This window comes from Ursus americanus, chromosome 35, assembly GCF_024610735.1.
Source record: "Ursus americanus isolate L20-20 chromosome 35, mUrsAme1.1.p, whole genome shotgun sequence".
Taxonomy (NCBI): Eukaryota; Metazoa; Chordata; class Mammalia; order Carnivora; family Ursidae; genus Ursus; species Ursus americanus.
Window position 1 is genome coordinate 10,861,697 of NC_142161.1, and position 18,608 is coordinate 10,880,304.

At 35.2% G+C, this 18,608-nt stretch overlaps 1 protein-coding gene across 3 annotated transcripts in view; it reads left to right on the forward strand.

The window, feature by feature from the left end:
* G2E3 (G2/M-phase specific E3 ubiquitin protein ligase) overlaps positions 1-18,608 on the forward strand; it is a 56,169-nt gene that overhangs the window by 18,524 nt on the left and 19,037 nt on the right. Inside the window, exons 3-8 of one of the 3 annotated variants that reach the window (XM_045802628.2) lie at positions 960-1,057; positions 3,498-3,599; positions 7,077-7,201; positions 8,431-8,596; positions 15,397-15,503; positions 16,159-16,275. In XM_045802628.2, coding sequence (XP_045658584.2) covers positions 960-1,057; positions 3,498-3,599; positions 7,077-7,201; positions 8,431-8,596; positions 15,397-15,503; positions 16,159-16,275 — 715 coding nt within the window. The other 2 variants (XM_087859032.1, XM_045802630.2) reach the window with 2 other exon arrangements.

Genomic DNA, 18,608 nt, shown 5'->3' on the forward strand with positions numbered 1-18,608 from the left:
TAAAGTTGTTATTGATTTGGGGGTCTTTCCTTTTTTCATATTGGCTTACATAAAGATCAGCCAGAGGTGAAAGCTTGGGGTTTCTGGGGTCTTTTCTGAGCATGCATCCAGCCATGAGCATGTGTGCGTCCTCTAGATTCCCTGTTATCTGTGGGAGCTTTTCAAAGCCCTTTTTTACCTATGTATCTCCTTTCCCCAGCCTCTTCTTTCCTAGGTCTTTTGGTCTGTCACCTGCTTGTCCTGTCTGTTACCCTTTACTCCAAGCTGCTTCATCTAGTATATTTTTCTTAAATGCTTTTGACAGAGAAAGCTCTGAGGCAGGCAAAACAAGGGCAAGTATCTGAGCCCATCCCTCAGGGATCCACCACACAAATCAAAACACACAATCACTTCTCTTTAAGAACAAGCTTCATTTTTACCTCCTCTTGGACAATCCAAACCTGAAACATGGGCCATCATACCTAAGGCCATTGCTCAGCTGGAGAGTGGGGGATGGTAGTCCGGTAAGTTAAAATGCCACAAAGTGCTTATCTGAATTTACCATTCTGTTTCTTTATTGAGCATTCTCCTCATTGTTGTAAGTTTTAAAATTAGATTTCAGAATTTCTGAAAAGTTGATTCTGACGGTTTTTGGCAGCTTAATTTGTTGCTTTAGTGGAGAAATAGACTTTTGCAGTTTCCTAATCCATTATTTTCTGTGATGTTACCCTACAAGTTGCCATTTTAATTATATACTGGAATTCATCATTAACATTAATTAAAAAATGTAAAGTCTAAAACAGTGACGTTTATTGTTTTAGAAATAGGTGTTAGAAATTTTAAGTTACTGGCAATAATATAATGTGGTTTGCTCTCTCAGAAAGAATTGAATACATCACTTGAGAGAAGCTCCAATTCCATAGGTTTTATTTTAAAAATTTAAAAATATTTTTATATCTATTTACTTTTTTCACTGTTAGCTTGTGTTTTTTGTCGAAAAAATGATGACTGTCCTAATAAATATGGAGAAAAGAAAACTAATGAGAAATGGAATCTTACTGTACATTACTATTGTTTGGTGAGTATAATTTATAATTAAATCCTGGAAATTTGATACTCCTCTAAAGAAGACAATTAGATCTTGATGGCTGGTTTCTGAGAATTGGATAAGTCATTTTGCTTCTTTGGATCTCATTTTGCCTATATGTAAAATAAGGTTTTTCATTTATCAAATTCTAAGATTATGAAATTACTTGGTATGTATGAAGGAAGACCTGTCATCATTATCTGTTTATTTTTGCCTAGGCCTTTAGGGCCTAAGTGAAAAAAAGGAAAAAATGGTTAGGTCTCTAAGCGAGTTGTCTTTTTACCACTTTCTTGTTTCCATTGTTGTTAGTGATGAATCTCAGAAAAGAGTTGTTTGAAAGTTCAGGGAGTAGAAGGAAAGTATTTTATTTCGCAGACAACCTGAAAAGAAAAGTTCTGAATAAAGGTAGTAAATATTTGTGGACAAGGAGATAGGTGAATTTATGGGTCACGCAGGAGAAGGAAAAAGTGATTTCATACTGAGAATTAGTGTCTCATTTGTTTCCCCTTCCCTCCACCAACTTTTCACCTCACTGCCTTAAGATATGAATGGCACCATCACTGCCTTAGCATGCCAAGGCTGCAGTTAATAGACACAATATTTCTTGATACTGTATGAGTTATATACCACTTAACAAATTATCCTGAATTTTAGCAGCTTAAACAGTTACTATCTCAAACATTTTCTGAGGGTCAGGAATATGGTATTGGCTGAGCTGGGTAGTTCTGGCTCAGGGGCTCTCATGAGGTTGTGATTGAGATGTCAGCCAGGGTTCAGTCGTATGAAGGTTAGATTGGGCTGGAGGATCCAGCTCTGATGGCTCACTCACATGGCTTTTGGCCTTAGTACTTACTGCCTTTTGGCAGGAGGCCTCCGTTCCTTACTTCCTGGGTACCTCTGTAGGGTACTCACAGCATGGCATCTGGCTTCTTCCAGAGCAAGTGATGAAAGAGGGAGGGAGGACACCAAGATAGAACCATATGGCCTAGTCTTCACAGTCACATACTACTGATCACTTTTACTTTATTCTATTTGTTACAAGTGAGTCATTAATTCTAGCCCACATTCAAGGGTAAGGGAATTAGGCCCCATCTCTTAAAGGAAGAAATACAACAAATCTGTTTTTATACCCACCCTAGCATCCATGTTAAAACTCTAGATGCTTCCTTGAGAAACCATCTAACGTATTTTTTAGTGGTTCTCTAAGACTATAGTTTTGTGTCTCAAGTACCCTGTAGGGTAAATGGACTTCTAGACTGGTCTAGGAACCTACTTGCTTTGTACTAAGATTTAAGGAAACATGAATTTGGCACTCCAAATGTATTTGTAAGTTTGAAGTCTTGTATTTTGTATCACCAAAGAAAACCTTTTCATTTTTCTGAGAGTTTATTTTACTTTTTATGCAGTAGAATTAGGAGAGCTATTTTATTAGTCATTGGGGTTTTTTTTCATAACCAATTCTTAACTAATGTCTGTTTTTTTTTCTCTAGGATATATTGATTAAAATAATCGTCTTCTCTAATCACAAATTTGAAGTATTTTTGAATTATTTAATATATGTAATTTGATCAAATCCTTTATATTCTGTTTTTCATTAATGAGTAGAAAAATTCAAAACATAGGCTCAACACTTAAAAGATTCAATTTCACTGTGAACAGGAAAGTGCAGTAAATTACTATAAATAGTAATGGAATGTTAGAGCTTAAAGAGACTTAGAGACAACCTAGTACAGTGTTTTTATTTTTGTGTTTAAGGTGAGAGACATTAAGTTACTTGCCTGGAGTTCCAGAAATTTGGACACAGAGCCTTGTTTGCAAGCCAGGATTTCTTATTCACAGTTCATGCATTTTCTTGATTCATATTTCCTTAACATATTTAAACTGAAGTTAAAAGATTTTTAAAAATTCAAACATTTATGTTAACCATGATTCAATGGGTTTCCGTAAATACACCTTTTATGATTCATAACCCAGGTAGATTTAAGTTAGCCTGAAATATCACTGGTAAACTAAATTATCTCCATAAAATTTACTGTTATTACATTTACACCTTTCAGTATTTACCACTTTTTTTCTAAGCTTCATTACAGGTGTTTCCTGCCTTGCATTCTTCCTTTTTCTGTTATTTCCTGGAATACTTTTAGAAACCAGTTTGGTTATATGAACTGTTAATGTACAGTGTCTTCCAAATCGAAGAATGTGAGTAGCCTCTTACTTTGACCATGGAGAATAACTATTATAGATAAGAGGTGCTTGAAATTCAAGTTATGTCCATTTTTTATTGGAACATTTCATATATATATATATATATGATATAGATATAATATATATACACTTTATATGTATTTATATATTCACACATTTTACATATATATATATATTCCAAACTAATTTCTTAAAGTCTATTTTCTAATTGAGAATATATTTATAGTTGATGTCAAGTGGAATTTGGCAGAGGGGTAAAGAAGAAGAAGGAGTTTACGGTTTTCTAATAGAAGACATTAGGAAAGAAGTGAACAGGGCTTCTAAACTGGTAAGTAAATTGTTTTCCTCATTACACTAAATACCATAAGTATGATCAATCTAGGGAAGTTTTTTCCATCAGTTTCCCTACTGGAAATTTATAAGACTTTGATTTTATGTTCAAAAGCTTATTTTTGTCAAATAAGGTAAATTTTAGAAGAACTTTTTGTGTATTTGCACATAAAAGCAAGGTTAACGAACTCTGAATAGTATACGTGACAATGCTGATTTCACTTCCTTACTTTATTCCAACCTATCCATCATTTCACGCACTCCTACCATCAGAATTATGAGCATACTTACACTCTGCTGTTCTTCAAACCTTTAATCCTGAGTCAACCCAGATGATTCTTATACCTCAGTTGCTCAGTTGGCATGATGGGTTGAGGTGGAAATTACACAGCTATGCAGACCAGTAATTTATGATATCTCCATCTCTTGTGGACATTCTGTGACATTCTGTAACTTTGTTCATTGCCTTCTCATGTTCTCCAAGATAAGTATTCTACATTTTAACCCCTTGTTCATTTAATTATAGTTTGTGAATCTTCTGTGTAATATGTACTGTATTAAATGCAAGGAAAGGATTGTAGGGTTTCTGTCTGGTCTGAGTAAATAATGAGAGTTAGAAAATGAGACAGTTAAAAAAAATTGAGAAAGTTGGAAGTATAGGGAAATTTGTCCGGAGAATATAACTGGAACTGATGGTTTCAGTGGTGGAGCAGTTTTGGGTCATGAGAGGATTCATTATTGCACTGGGGTAGCGATGAAGGGCATTGACAAATCATAGTTGAAGAAGTGAAAGAAAGGTTGTCTCATCCATGTAGAAGTTGTTTACAATGGTATGAAGAATGAAGATATAGAGGAAGGTGCCAAAGTCTGGAGGTGTGGTGGAAGCTAGTAGGTGACAGAGGGTAGATATCGTTAGGCTTAAAGGACCAGATTTTTTAAACTATGAAGGTAAATTTGTGGTCTACAACCTGCAACAGAGAACTAAAATAATGTTTTGATTGTTACCCTTGCCTTTTTCCATGTCCTACTCCTAACCCTTGCTAAGTCTGGATGAAAATAAAGGAGGATGGGAAAATAAGTAGCTTCATTCAAGAAATTCTGTAAGGGAAATAAGCATATAGAGACCTTTATTTTAGTTGAGGCAAAAAGAAAAAAAAAGGAGGCAATGAGTTTTGAAGATGCTGAGGATGCTGGGGACCAGATGGTAAAATAGAGGCTATAGGACACAAGAGAAAACCTTGGGAGAAAGGTTAGTAGTGGCATTTATCTAAGGACCATGTGAGAGTATTAGTATCAAAATTCCTCAGCCTCCTGATGACAGTGAACTTGTGGTGAAAGATGACCTCAAAATGTCTCCTTATAGTTTGGAAATATCGGTTTTCTTAAAACATCTGAATCCTCTCTGACTATATTGGGAATGTTTTGTTTTGTTTTGTTTTGTTTTGTTTTGAAAGATATTTATTTTAGAGAAAGAGCACCAGCGGGAGGGCTAGGTGGAAGAGGGAGAGAGAATATCAAGCAGATTCTGCACTGAGCATGGAGCCCAACTCGGGGCTTGATCCTACAACTCTGAGATCATGACCAGAGCCGAAACCGAGTTGGATGCCCAACTGACTGTGCCACCCAGGCTCCCCTATTGTGAACCTTTGAGAATATCTTTATCCTGAAGAAGTTGTCTCCATTTGTGACATTAAGCTAGAGTTCTATATGTCAGTTTACTGGAAGAGCCTCAGGTTGCCAAGGTATTCTCCAATAACCTAGTGGTCAGCATAAGACTGTATAATCCCTTCATCAGTGACCATTTTATAATGGCTATCTCAAGGGTTTCAAGATGTTTTAGATACCCTGTGTATCTTAATAATGATTTTTGAATCATCTAATAGGCTTTGTGTTCATATACCACTTTTAAAGTTTTAGTTAGTAGCAGCGGTATTGTATTTGTTTCCTTTGGGCTATACCATAATAAATTACCACAAACTGAGTCATTTAAAACAGAAATTTGTGGTGATGGGTATTAAGGAGGGCACATATTGGCATGGTGCACTGGGTGTTATATGCAAATAATGAATCATGGAACACTACATCAGAAACTAAGGATATACTGTATGGTGACTAACATAATAAAAAATTTATAAAAAAATAAATAAAACAGAAATTTATTCTCATAATTCTGGAGACTAGAAATTCCAAATCAGGGGCGCCTGGGCGGCACAGTTGTTAAGTGTCTGCCTTCAGCTCGGGGTGTGATCCCAGCGTTCTGGGATCGAGCCCCACATCAGGCTCCTCCGCTGGGAGTCTGCTTCTTCCTCTCCCACTCCCCCTGCTTGTGTTCCCTCTCTCGCTGGCTGTCTCTCTCTGTCAAATAAATAAATAAAATCTTAAAAAAAAAAAATTCCAAATCAAGCTGTCAGAAGGATTGGTTCTTTCTGGGAGCTGTGAGGAAGAATCCCTTTTCCGTGCTTCTCTCCAAGTTTCTGGTGGCTGCTGGTAACCTTTGGCATTCCTTGGTTTGTGGCAGCATAACTCCAGTCTCTGCTCCAGCTGCACATGTTCACATGGTCTTCCCCTCTGTGTGTATGTGTTTTAAATTTCCCTCTCCTTTCACTTATAAGGACACTAATCATTTGATTAGGGACCACCCTAAATCCAGGATGGCTTCATCTTGAAATCTTTAACTTAATTACATCTACAAAGACCCTATTTCTGGGGTGCCTGGGTGACTCAGTCACTAAGCGTCCCACACTTGGTTTTGGCTCAGGTCATGATCTCATGAGTGGTAAAATTGAGCCCCAAGTTGGGCCCCATGGTCATTTGGAAGTCTGCTTGAAGATTCTGTCCCTCTGCCCTCTCCCAACTTGCATACTCGATAGCTCTCTAAAATAAATAAATAAATAAATCTTTAAAAACAAAAACAAAGACCCTATTTCTAAATATGGGTTACATTTATAGGTACCAAGAATAAGGACTGGAACTTATCTTTTGCAGGGGATGAGGGATGTCACTACATAACCTATTACGGGTATATAACACTTTTTCATTTAGTTAGGATAGGGTGATCCTAGCTGATTTTTTTCACAGATTGGTTTTTAATATTGTTTTGCTGTTCTCCTTGATGAATATTTTGTATTTATGTGTTTCAGATTGGAGACTTTAGGTATAGCCATTATGTTTACAAACCCTTCAGTTGAAAATATTTTAGCCAGGTAGGAAGGAAAAGAAGCTTCTCTGTCCCATCCACATGTTAGAGATAACTCTTTTACCAGAAATTGTTACAGGAGTGAATCTTTAGTGTCTTTAGACTGTTTCTGGGTAGAACCGTTTTTTTTTTCAGAAATTGCTTTAATAAAACGTCATCATAGCTGTTATATGATGAAAATAATTTTCAGACTGCCCACAGGAATATTCATTTATACCTTGGTCATATTATATTACTCAGATTTTGTGTTATGACCTCTGTTTTCATATTTTCTTCTAGAAATGCTGTGTTTGCAAGAAAAATGGTGCTTCAATTGGATGTGTTGCACCCCGATGTAAACGAAGTTATCATTTCCCATGTGGACTTCAGAGAGAATGTATTTTCCAATTTACTGGCAATTTTGCGTAAGTTAATTAATTGTTGAATATGAAAGATGAATGTTAAGGAAAAGTGGAAAATGGATATGGGTATCGCACGGATAATAAATCCTTTGTAAAATTTCTTTTCAGAGCTTCACTGAGTTTACACATATATGTTACATATATGTTTTACATATATATACATATTTAAAGTTGCTCACCTCCTCTTTTATGGAGTCATCTCTATCTGCAAAGTCTTGGGAATTGCCGGTTTTGAGTGGGCTTAACAGTTAATATTCACCTTCAATTTTCAGCTCTAGAATATAATATGAAACTGCTAATTTATTCATATTTTGTAAAAATTTCCACCTTACGTAATTCTAGATTTCTATGCCTCTCTTTAGATTTATGGTCCACTCTTCTTCCGTAGGGCCATGTGTATTTCCCATTGAGTAAACTGAAGGCATTTAAATTTGGTGGAGTCCAAAAAATAAATATTGTGCCCTGGAGTGCCTCTGACAATATTTACTTTCTGAATCCAGCTTTAAACATCAAGATTTATGAATTTTAGTATTTGGTATTATGAGTGTTCTATTTGTTTTAGTCTTTGTGTTCTTAACCTATTTAATGGATTGTCAGCATGTATAACACTGCAGTTTAGAAAATGCAAATAGAAATAAATTTAGTGGTTTAGGAATAAGTTTTTATTTGTATTTTTTGTGTTACATAATTAAAATATTTCTTTTTAAGTTCCTTCTTTAATTTTGTACAATATTGAGTATGATGGTGTTGCTAACAATAATACATAGTATTCTCAACATAATAACAAGTTACTGAATTTCTGTGCGTTGAGTATTTTTTTTTTTTTTAAGGTTTTATTTATCTGAGAGAGAGAGAGACAGAGATAGCGACAGAGCTAGCAAGAGCAAGGAGGAGAGGGAGAAGCAGGCTCCTCACTGAGCAGGGAGTCCAGCGCAGGGCTTGATTCCAGGACCCTGGGATCATGACCTGAGATAAGGGCAGGTGCTTAATCGACTAAGCTACCTAGGTGCCCCTCTAGGAGTTAAGTCTTACCACCAAAAGGTTCACATTCTGAAAGTCCTGCTCTCCTTGGTCATAGTTTGTGAGACTGATTAACAGTGCCAAAGTTCCAGTCTTGTAGGTTAATTGTGAGAGAGATACAAATGAGTTTCCTCTTATAAATGTAAATTGTAATGCTAGCCTCGTGTTTTGTAATTTATTAGATGTTGTTTTTAAATAATTTACATTTTTAGGTCATTTTGTTGGAAACATCGACCTGTTCAAATAATTACATCTAATAATTATAGAGACTCCTTACCATGTACCATTTGCTTGGAATTTATTGAGCCTATTCCAACTTACAACATATTACGAAGTCCTTGTTGTAAGAATGCTTGGTTTCATAGAGACTGTTTACAGGTAAGTTATTTTGTAAGCTTTTCTGATATAAAATTGTTCCTTGCTGATTTGAATTTTATTTTATCTTATATTTTATTTTATTAAAGTTTATTTACTTATTTATTTACGTAATCTGTACACCTAATGTGAGGCTCGAACTCATGACCCCAAGATCAAGAGTTGCATGTTCCTCTGACTGAGCCAGCCAGGTGACCCTGATTTGATATTTAAATTGTAAAGAGTTGACCTGTATATTTTACCTCTACTTGTAACTTAAGAACAGCTTTATTAAAGCATATTTTACATAAAAACTTTGCTCTGTTGAAATGTACAACTAATATTTAATAAATACGTTAGAATACTACCTTTTAATGTATATTTACACTTAAATGTATATTTACACTTTTGTTGTTTTAACCTAAGGATTTGTTTGTATTTCACAATGAATAAAACACAGATTTAATTCCCATGTTCATTTACATATTTAAACTTAGAAAACCAAGACATTTGAAATGATAATTTAACTAGAAGCTAAGATATTTAAATGTTGAGGCCTTTAAAACAATCACAGCTTCTTGACAGGAACTGATTACTATTTAATGAATTAAAAGTATTCTTTTTGAAAGCCACCTTGTATGTCAAACCTGATGACCATTGGTTTTGTTTTGTTTTTTTTTTAAAGATTTTATTTATTTGAGAGAGAGCATGAATGGGGGCAGGGGCAGAGTGAGAAAGAGAAGCAGACTCCCTGCTGAGCAGGGAGCAGGACGCAGGGCCCCAGGATCATGATCTGAACCAAAGACAGACGCTTAGCCACCTGAGCCACCCAGGTGCCCCCGATGACAAGTTTTTAAAACACATAAAACACATAACATGAAACACTTTAATATTTATTTGATTCAGAAGATTCTTGAAGGTTTTAAAAAGATCTCACTTATTGATAATATCAAATACAGTAGTATACGTGTGTGAAAGTGCCAACTGATAGACAGTTATAGTTAATAGAATGCCAAATAACAAAGGATTTAATTAAGTTTAACACTTTTTTTAGAGCTTGGCTTTTATTATTTTTTAGTAAAATGAAATGTTATTATTGATTACAGGTTATTCACAAAAATATTTTTTAAAGTTACGAGATGTTGTAAATCCTCTTATATTTCAAGAAAGTCTTTAAAGTAATAATAATATTCAAAGTACATGAGTGAGTCGAACAATAGACAATAATTATGCAACTTCTTCTCAAATAGTGATCACTCAACCTAATACAAAATATACTTTCAAAACTACAGTTTATCCTAGTAAACCACTGCAGTTTCACCAGGGGTGGTGTCCCCTACTTTTGAACTTACAAATCTTTTAAGCCATCCTGATCATTATGTAGAAACAGAATATTCAGCACCTCATGGACCCTACTTTAGCACATGTGGATAGAATGAGTGAAGCACAGAAGTTGAGTATGGGATCTGATGCTGCTGCCTACATTCAAGCTCTGTTGGTATGCCAGAAAGCCAGAATGGAATGACTTCAAAGAGAACTTGAGATTCAAAAGAAAAAGCTGGATAAACTAAGATCTGAGGTCAATGAAATGGAAAATAATCTAACTCAAAGGCACCCGAATAGATGAAATTCCATATCCCAAATACCTTCACTCAAAGTAGACAGTTGAGAAGTTGTAATAGACAACTCCAGATTGACATTGATATTAACCAAAGAAATTATCTTATTCAAGTCCGAGGACCACATTTTAAATTTAGTGCTATTCATAACTTTTATGACAGTTTTGGATTTATAGATCCTATACCACCAAAACCCAAAGATCAAAGGTCCACCATCAAAACACCAAGGACTCAAGATACAGAAAATGATGAGGGGTCTCAGTGGAATTGTACTGCCTGTATTTCTTTGAACCGTCCTTAACAGCCTTAATCTGCTGTGAACAGTGTGAGGTGCCAAGGCATTTTTGAGCCAAAAGGCCCTATATCTCTAAAATCATATCTGAAGTTCAAGAAACTAGTCTGTCATCAAAGTTCCACTGCCTCATAGGATTTTGTCAAATTGAAGGTGTGGCAAGATGGTGGTATACCGATGTTAAATGTTAGCCCACAGAGCTAATAATAACCTCAGTCTAATGTCATGGGCAGTTGAAATTCATCACATGAAAGGTAATCTGCTGAAAGACCTGATTGCCTACTGCCTAACCATGTACAGTGTTACTAGTAGCCCATTGTGGATAATTCTCAATGTATTAATGCCTAGGTGTTCTCAGTACCTTTTTTTTTAAAAAAATTACCTAAATTCAAATTAGTTAAGATACAGTGTAATAATGATTTTAGGAGTAGAATTTAGTGATTCATCACTAACATGTAACACCCAGTGCCCAGTACCTTTTCCCCTTCACGTCACTACTGAATTTTGATAGGAGGAGGGAATAGAACCGTAGCTGGCTTGCTTGCTTGCTTTTTTTTTTTTTTTTTTTAAGATTTATTTATTTGAGAGTGAGAATGTGAGCAGGGGCAGGGGCAGAGGGAGAACAGGGAGAGAGAATCCTCAAGCAGACTCCCTGCTGAGCACGGAGCCCAACATGGGGCTTGAGCCCAGGACCCTGAGATCATGACCTGAGCCAAAATCAAAAGTCAGCCACGTAACTGACTGAGCCACCCATAGGAGGCACCCCATAGCTTGCTTTTCTTTCTTTCTTTCTTTCTTTCTTTCTTTCTTTCTTTCTTTCTTTCTTTCTTTCTTTCTCTTTCTTTCTTTCTTTCTTTCTTTCTTTCTTTCTTTCTTTCTTTCTCTTTCTCTCTCTCTTTCTTTTCTTCTTTCTTTCTTTCTTTCTTTCTTTCTTTCTTTCTTTCTTTCTTTCTTTCTTTCTTAAGCTTTAGGTGAAACACTACTTACGTGAAGAAAAGAAACAAGATTTAACTCTTTAAAAATTGCTGCCTCGTGGTGCCAGTGGACAGGGGAAGAACTTCATGATTTCATAGTACTCTTCGCCTTGTCTTTGTCTTCCCTAAAAATGTCTCCACTCTGTGAAGCCAGCAACTAGAGTCTAAAGATGAAATGGAAAGCAGCACGCATTGTGTGTAAAAACATGCAGTGAAATATCCCAAAGCTTTTCCTACTGTACCAGTCTCTCGAGTTTAAGTGATTTCTTCTTTATTATTTTCTTATATTTCTATATGCATAGTGTAATAGTCTTTTGTTAACTGATTTTCTTTTCTCTTTTTAGTGATTAAGCACAATCATCTCCCTTTTTAAGCCTTACCTGAGAGAAGCAGTGCCTTAAAAAAGCTTTAGTGAAATGAAACTGCACAAAATAACTTTCCTCTACTTACTCTGTACTTTGCCCTCATGAGTGCCGATGTTCTGCAAAGACATACAGACAGACGATGCCCAGTGAATTGCAGGAAATATTACAAGACTTAGGTCTATAAAGTCAAACTATATATTGACTTTAGCCGTGGGTGACACAACACAGTGTTAATCTTCCACAGGGAAGCTTAAAAGATTTTTAACCCCCTGACAGAGCAACAAGTTTAAGCTTGTTTCATCTGCCTGGTGTCCCACAGAACTTTCACGAGAGATTACTATTGGAAAAGTACAGTTTTCAAAACCAGCAATAGCAGCAGTACCTACAGCCCTGGTTTTGGGAGAAGTTTAAATGCCTTACTGTTGGGACCATCAGTATCTAAACCTGATTTGGTGGCGGTATCATGTGTATTTATAAAATGAGGCTGGTCATATTTAGGACAACTGAAGAAAAGCTGGGGAGAAAAAAAGCAAACCTGAACACTGAAGCAACCTCAAGCCATCTCTTTATTTTGATATGTTTTTATAAAGAAAGTAAATATTCAGGTGGTCAGGAATGTATATAACTAAATGAAATCAAGAAAAAGAAATAACTATACATTTAAAAAACCAGAATTATGAAGTTATATATTCATGCTTACAATGGGGTGAAGGGAAGTGCTGAAAATGTAACAAAAGTTAGGAGATAATGATTATTGTCATTCCCTGTAGATGTCTGCAAATACATATTTTTTAAATAAGTAGGATTATTACTGGTGTTCTATATGAATGTCAAAGCCTTGACTTCCAGGCTTTGCATCTGGTATATGGGAAGAAGTAATGACAGTCCTAGTTAATTAGACCATGGAACCAAAGCCCTTACATATATTGTGCATTTTGTTTTAAAACTACACCTTCATCTGTAGTTCTGTGTGAAGATTGATAAATCAGTTTTTACTTGTTTTATTAATAAAAACATAATTTGGGTAAAGAAAAGTACTTGAGTGATTACTTTGTTTTTTTTTTTTTTTTTTTTGCATGAGCCTCCAACTTTCTTATATTTAGGATTATTCCATTAAAAGTGTCAGAATGGAGCCTATTTTATAACAGAATTTTATAAATTCTGTTAGTTCTTATAAAGAAGTGTTTGTAAAAGTATCCAGGGAGTGCACTTCATAAATATCATGAGAAGTCATCTTTACCTAATGAGGATGAAATTCACATTGTATGAGAATTTTATAAAAGCAATTTATCTTAATTAAGAGTTTGTATTTGAATGAATGTAACTGCCACCAAATGTATCGTCTTGTTAATTTTATAAGTGTATGTTATTTTTCAAAACAATTAAGATTTGCCTCAGTCAATAAGAAAAAAAAGATTTGCTTCAGTTATTTGTTAGTAATGAAACACAGAGAAGTTCTTCAACTTGACTGTAGTATTCATAGGGCTTTTTGCGAGCACTGAAAATACCAAATTTCTAATCCTGTCTTTAAGAAGTCAAAATAATATTACTTACAAAAATGTAGGTCTACTTTATGCAAGTATAATATAAAATCACAGCCACATGGACACCTGTCTATGACATAAATACGAATATGCATTTGTTGCTTGATTAGAGACCAGTAAGAACTAGTTCTTGAGTCATGTTCTGTAAAGGTACTACAGCGCCTTTTCCATTTGTTGTCACAAGTCTTAACTGAAATAGTAAATGGAGTCTATCCTATTATATAACAATACTCAAAGAACAATTTTTTGAATCTCTGAACTTCATTAATATAAGAGTTGAAGGAAGAACTGTCCTATGCAACAGAATGGGAATTGTATGTAGGTAAGCATATTTCATCATTTGTGACCTCTACAATGCTAATATACATTGGGATTTTATAAGGATAGAGTGCAGATTAATATTTTAAAGTTGATGGAAACTTTTCATTCTGTGTATATAGCGAATTGCCAATATTCTTGTTCAGTTTTGATTTCTCCATCATTGCAGTGGTCTTGTTGTATATTCCTTATGCCCTATCTTGTTTTTTTTCTCCATACTAGACACTTCCTTATATTGTATCTATTGACTAAGATCTTGATATCTCTGTACAATTACTCCTAACGGCCCTTTAGGTTCAGAGATTTCAGTGACTTGTTGATTTTCTCCCACATTCATTGTGTGTGTGTCCCACTTGCTAATAGTGGTGTTTTTGTTTGCTTTAATTTTAATTTTATTTATTAATCTCTACATCCAATGTGAGGCACAAACCTATGACCCTGAGACCTAAGAGTCGCATGCTCTTCTAACCTTGCTACTTGTGTTTTTTGAACCTGAATTCTTTTGTTTTCTTTATCATTTATAAACCCTTCCCAAGTCTGTCAGGTCTACCTGATAGATGTTTTTTGTGTATCTTTTTTTGTTGCTAACCTCTGCCTTAAACCCTCTGTGATTTAACTTTAGACACTAAAAAAATAAAATAACTAGACTTTTGAAGGAGCCTACTAACTGGCCTTTTCTCCTGCATACCTTACTCTATATCAATTCTTCACATATAATACTGGCTTTGATTTCCCTGTCTAACCTCATTACTGAGTTAGACATGTAATTTTCATCATGTAATCCTTAAGCATATTATTAATTAGTTCCCTGACCACATTATGCTCTTTCTTGCCATGGAGACTTGATATGTGCAATTCCCTATTCTTGTAATGCCTTTTGTCCTGTTTTCCTGGCAAACCTTTGTTTCCTCTTCCAAACTTAGGTTTGACCTCACCATTCCTGTGACATTTTTGTGAGGCTCTTCCGTAGTCTTAGGTACTTATTCCTTTCTCTTCCATGTATATACTTTAAAACACACACAAACACTTTACAAAGTATTATAATTGTATCTCACAACAGTTCCTCCAAGTAGGATCTAAGTCATTTTGTTTATTTTTGGTACATAGCATAGTGTTTGCTACCTACACTGTAGGGGTTAAATAGTTGTTAAATGTGTGCTACTTGTTGTTGTTGTTGTTTTTATTGGGGATTGGCTACTCTTTCTAGTAGGTTTATAGTTTTCTGCTCCTGAGTACCCTCTGCCTGCCAGTTCTATATTTCTATTTGCTGAAGCGCTGAGAGTAGTTTCTTCCCTTTTAGGAAGAAAACTAGCTTAGAGATTGAGTTAAAAACAGAACCAAGAATGTTATATAGTAACACTTATTTAAACATCCTTCCTAGATGAAGTAATTCAATATTTGTACTGTTTTATTCAGTAAGAGTGATGGACAACATGGTATGTGGGGACAGAAATGACATTGGTTAAAAAGGTTGAGAAACATAGATGTAAAGCTAAGAACAGCCAATTCATTAACTTAATTTTCTTTTTATCATTGGAAAAAAAGATCTCAAAATTTTAGCAGAATAACTTCGTTTATCAAAGCTTGAGAACTAGCATAGAAAATGTTTTCATAAATAAGCGAAAGGAAGCACATATTCTGTTAGCTATTATAATTTATAACCTGATAACCTGTTAAATTGTTACCAATAGGTTTTCTGTTTTCCACTATAGGTTCAAGCAATAAATGCAGGAGTGTTTTTCTTCAGATGCACAGTATGCAATAATAGTGATATATTTCAGAAAGAGATGCTGAGAATGGGAATTCATATTCCTGAAAAGTGAGTATCATTTAGCCTTTTGACAAAAAGATAATTTAAATGTAGGATTTAATAACAATGGAAGTAATCACATGTCTGTCATAGAGAAGCAGTTATCTTAAATGGGGAAATATAAACCTCCCCCTACCACTGCCTCCTTCTGCTTCCCAGATTGCTAGTTCTTGAGAGCAGGGACTGTGACTTTAATGTCTCATTAGTTGACTTATAATCTCTTAATAAATACCTCAAGTGTGTACAATATTAATTGATTGACTTATACACAAGTATAATAGACTTCAAAATGGCATGTATAAATTAAGAGAATTAAGATGTGGTTTAAAATATATAACAAGGATTTTCTTAATACTTAAAGATGAGGAATCCAGAAATAATGTTACTAAACTTGAAATTAAAAATTAGAAGTGAAATATTAGGAAAAATGTAAGTTCTAGGAAATTTCTAATTTTTCATTTAACATTTAAAAATTCACTGAGAATAATTAACTGCAGGATAAAATGACACTAATAGATTTATATCCTGAAGAGGATGATTAATCCTAAAAAGAAAAGTTTTATCCTTGTTCCTAAGTATGTGAAAAGTTTGTGTTTTTAGATTTCATTACTAATCGTTTTATGTAACATTTTAGTTCAAAGTGTATATCTTTCTTCGTTTACAGAGATGCATCTTGGGAATTAGAGGAAAATGCTTATCAAGAACTTCTGCAGCACTACGAGCATTGTGATGTCCGAAGATGTCGTTGCAAAGAAGGGCGAGACTATAATGCACCTGATAGGTATATTGGGAAGTCCAGTTGTGCTTATCGTATTTATTTAAACTGTCAGCTGAGGAAGTAGTTTTCTAGTTAATGAAATGTCATTTTGCTCTTCGGATGTTAGAAGTTTTAACTTGAGAGGAGGTATATTTATTAAATGCATGTTTACATCTGTTTACAGAGAAATTATTGCTATCAGAATAGTTGTAACTTATTTCTTTGGTGTATTTTCGTGAGGCTTCATTTACTAGAGCTGCATTGCCCTATATGGGTAGCCACTAGCCACATGTGGCTATTGAGCACTTGAAATGTGGCTATTCCAAATTGAGAGGTGTTGTAAGTGTGAAATACACAGTTAAGGCTCACTGTCTTAATTTGCTAAGGCTGTCATAACAACAGATACTTGTTTTCTAACAATCCTAGAGATTAGAAGTTGAAGATAGAGGTATTGGCATGTTTTATTTCTTCTGAAGCCTCTCTCCTTGGCTCGTACATGGTTCCTTGCTAGCTGTGTCCTCACATAATTGTCCCTCTGTCATGCCCTAATTGCCTTTTCCTATAAGGACACCAGTCATTAAATTAGGGCCCACCCATATGACTTCATTTTATCTTAATTATCTCTTTAAAGACCCTATCTCTAAATACAGTCACATAATGAGGTATACTGGGTTTTAGGACTTTTCAACTTATGAATTTGGAGGGGATATGATTCAGCCCACAATAGTCAGACAAAAAGAACTTAGAGTATCTTGTTAATAACTTTTTATATTGATTACATGTCAAGCAAAATGATATTTTGGAAATGTTGAAATTCATTTCACCTATTTCTTTTACCTTTTTATTTTTATTTTTATTTATTTTATTTATTTTTTATTTATTTATCAACAGAGATAGAGACAGCCAGCGAGAGAGGGAACACAAGCAGGGGGAGTGGGAGAGGAAGAAGCAGGCTCATAGCGGAGGAGCCTGATGTGGGGCTCGATCCCATAATGCCGGGATCACGCCCTGAGCCGAAGGCAGACGCTTAACCGCTGTGCCACCCAGGCGCCCCTCTTTTACCTTTTTAAATCAAGTTGCTAGAAAAATTTAAATTCATTAAATGACTTATATTGTATTTCTATTGGATGGCACTGTTTTAGAACTTAATTTAACTAAAGTAAACTAGCAGTGTTCTTTTGGATCAGTATAAAAAGGGTTTGGTATTTGACATTTATTGATTCTTTTGTAATGCAGTAGATCCTGGCTCTAATCTTAATCAGCCACTATTCTGTGCCTTCTATGTATACTATACTGTATTGGGTACTAGAAATCAAGAGTATCTTCATTTTTTAAGATGCAGAATAAACAGTAACAAATCCAGTTTTGTTGAATTGATAGAGGATATTTCAATAAATTTTTAATCCCTGTTATACAATCTTACTTAACATGGCAAGCTGAAACTTAAAGTGCAAAGCAGAATACTGGGAGCCTTGTTTCTCATGGAAAGTGATTTGGCTGGGTAAGCTATCTTTTATTTGCAAAGACTCAGCTGATGTCTTGCCAGCTTTGAAAAATTTCCCTAAGCAGTTCTTGCCACTCCTGATTTCCCATTCTTGGCTGGGTTTTTTTCTTTTGCGTGCATGTTACAATGCAATTGATGTTACTGGAATTTGTTTTTGTTATTCGACTGAAAATTGTTTAAGGGCAGAGATCTTATTGAAGATGTCAAGTATTGTATATTGCTTACGTGACTGGTGACCCTGATTATTCATTTGTAAACCTCTAAAGGGTTGTGCTGAGGCACAGATGAGATAATGTATATTAAGTGTGTTTGTAAACAATAAGGCACTTTAGATATCTAAGAAACAGTACATTCACTAATATTGATATTTTCTAAATTTATTTCGGGCTTTTTTTTTTTTTAAGATTTTATTCAATTATTTGAGAGAGAGTGCGTGAGCACAAGCGGGGGAATGGCAGGCAGAGGGAGAGAGAGAAGCAGGCTCCCCGCTGATCAGAGAGCCTGGTGTGGGGCCTGATCCCAGGCCCTGGGATCATGACCTGAGCCCGAAGGCATACTCTTAACCAACCGAGCCACCCAAGGCTCAATTTGGGCTATTTGGGGCTGTTTTAGTAAACCTATATGTATTGCTTATATATTACTGGTCTCCCAGTCATTAGCTACCAAACTCCCTTTCCTTTCTGGCAGCTACTTGAGGTTGCTATCCCTTGTCTTTTCTCGTAGGACAAAATACCTGCCATCTGAATGCTTGCTTTTTTTTTTTTTTTTTTTTTTTTTGTAATCTCACTCCCTCATCCTTGTGATAGGAAGGTGGTTTTGCTAAAAGGCACCATGGTGTAGTGGTTAGGAGCAT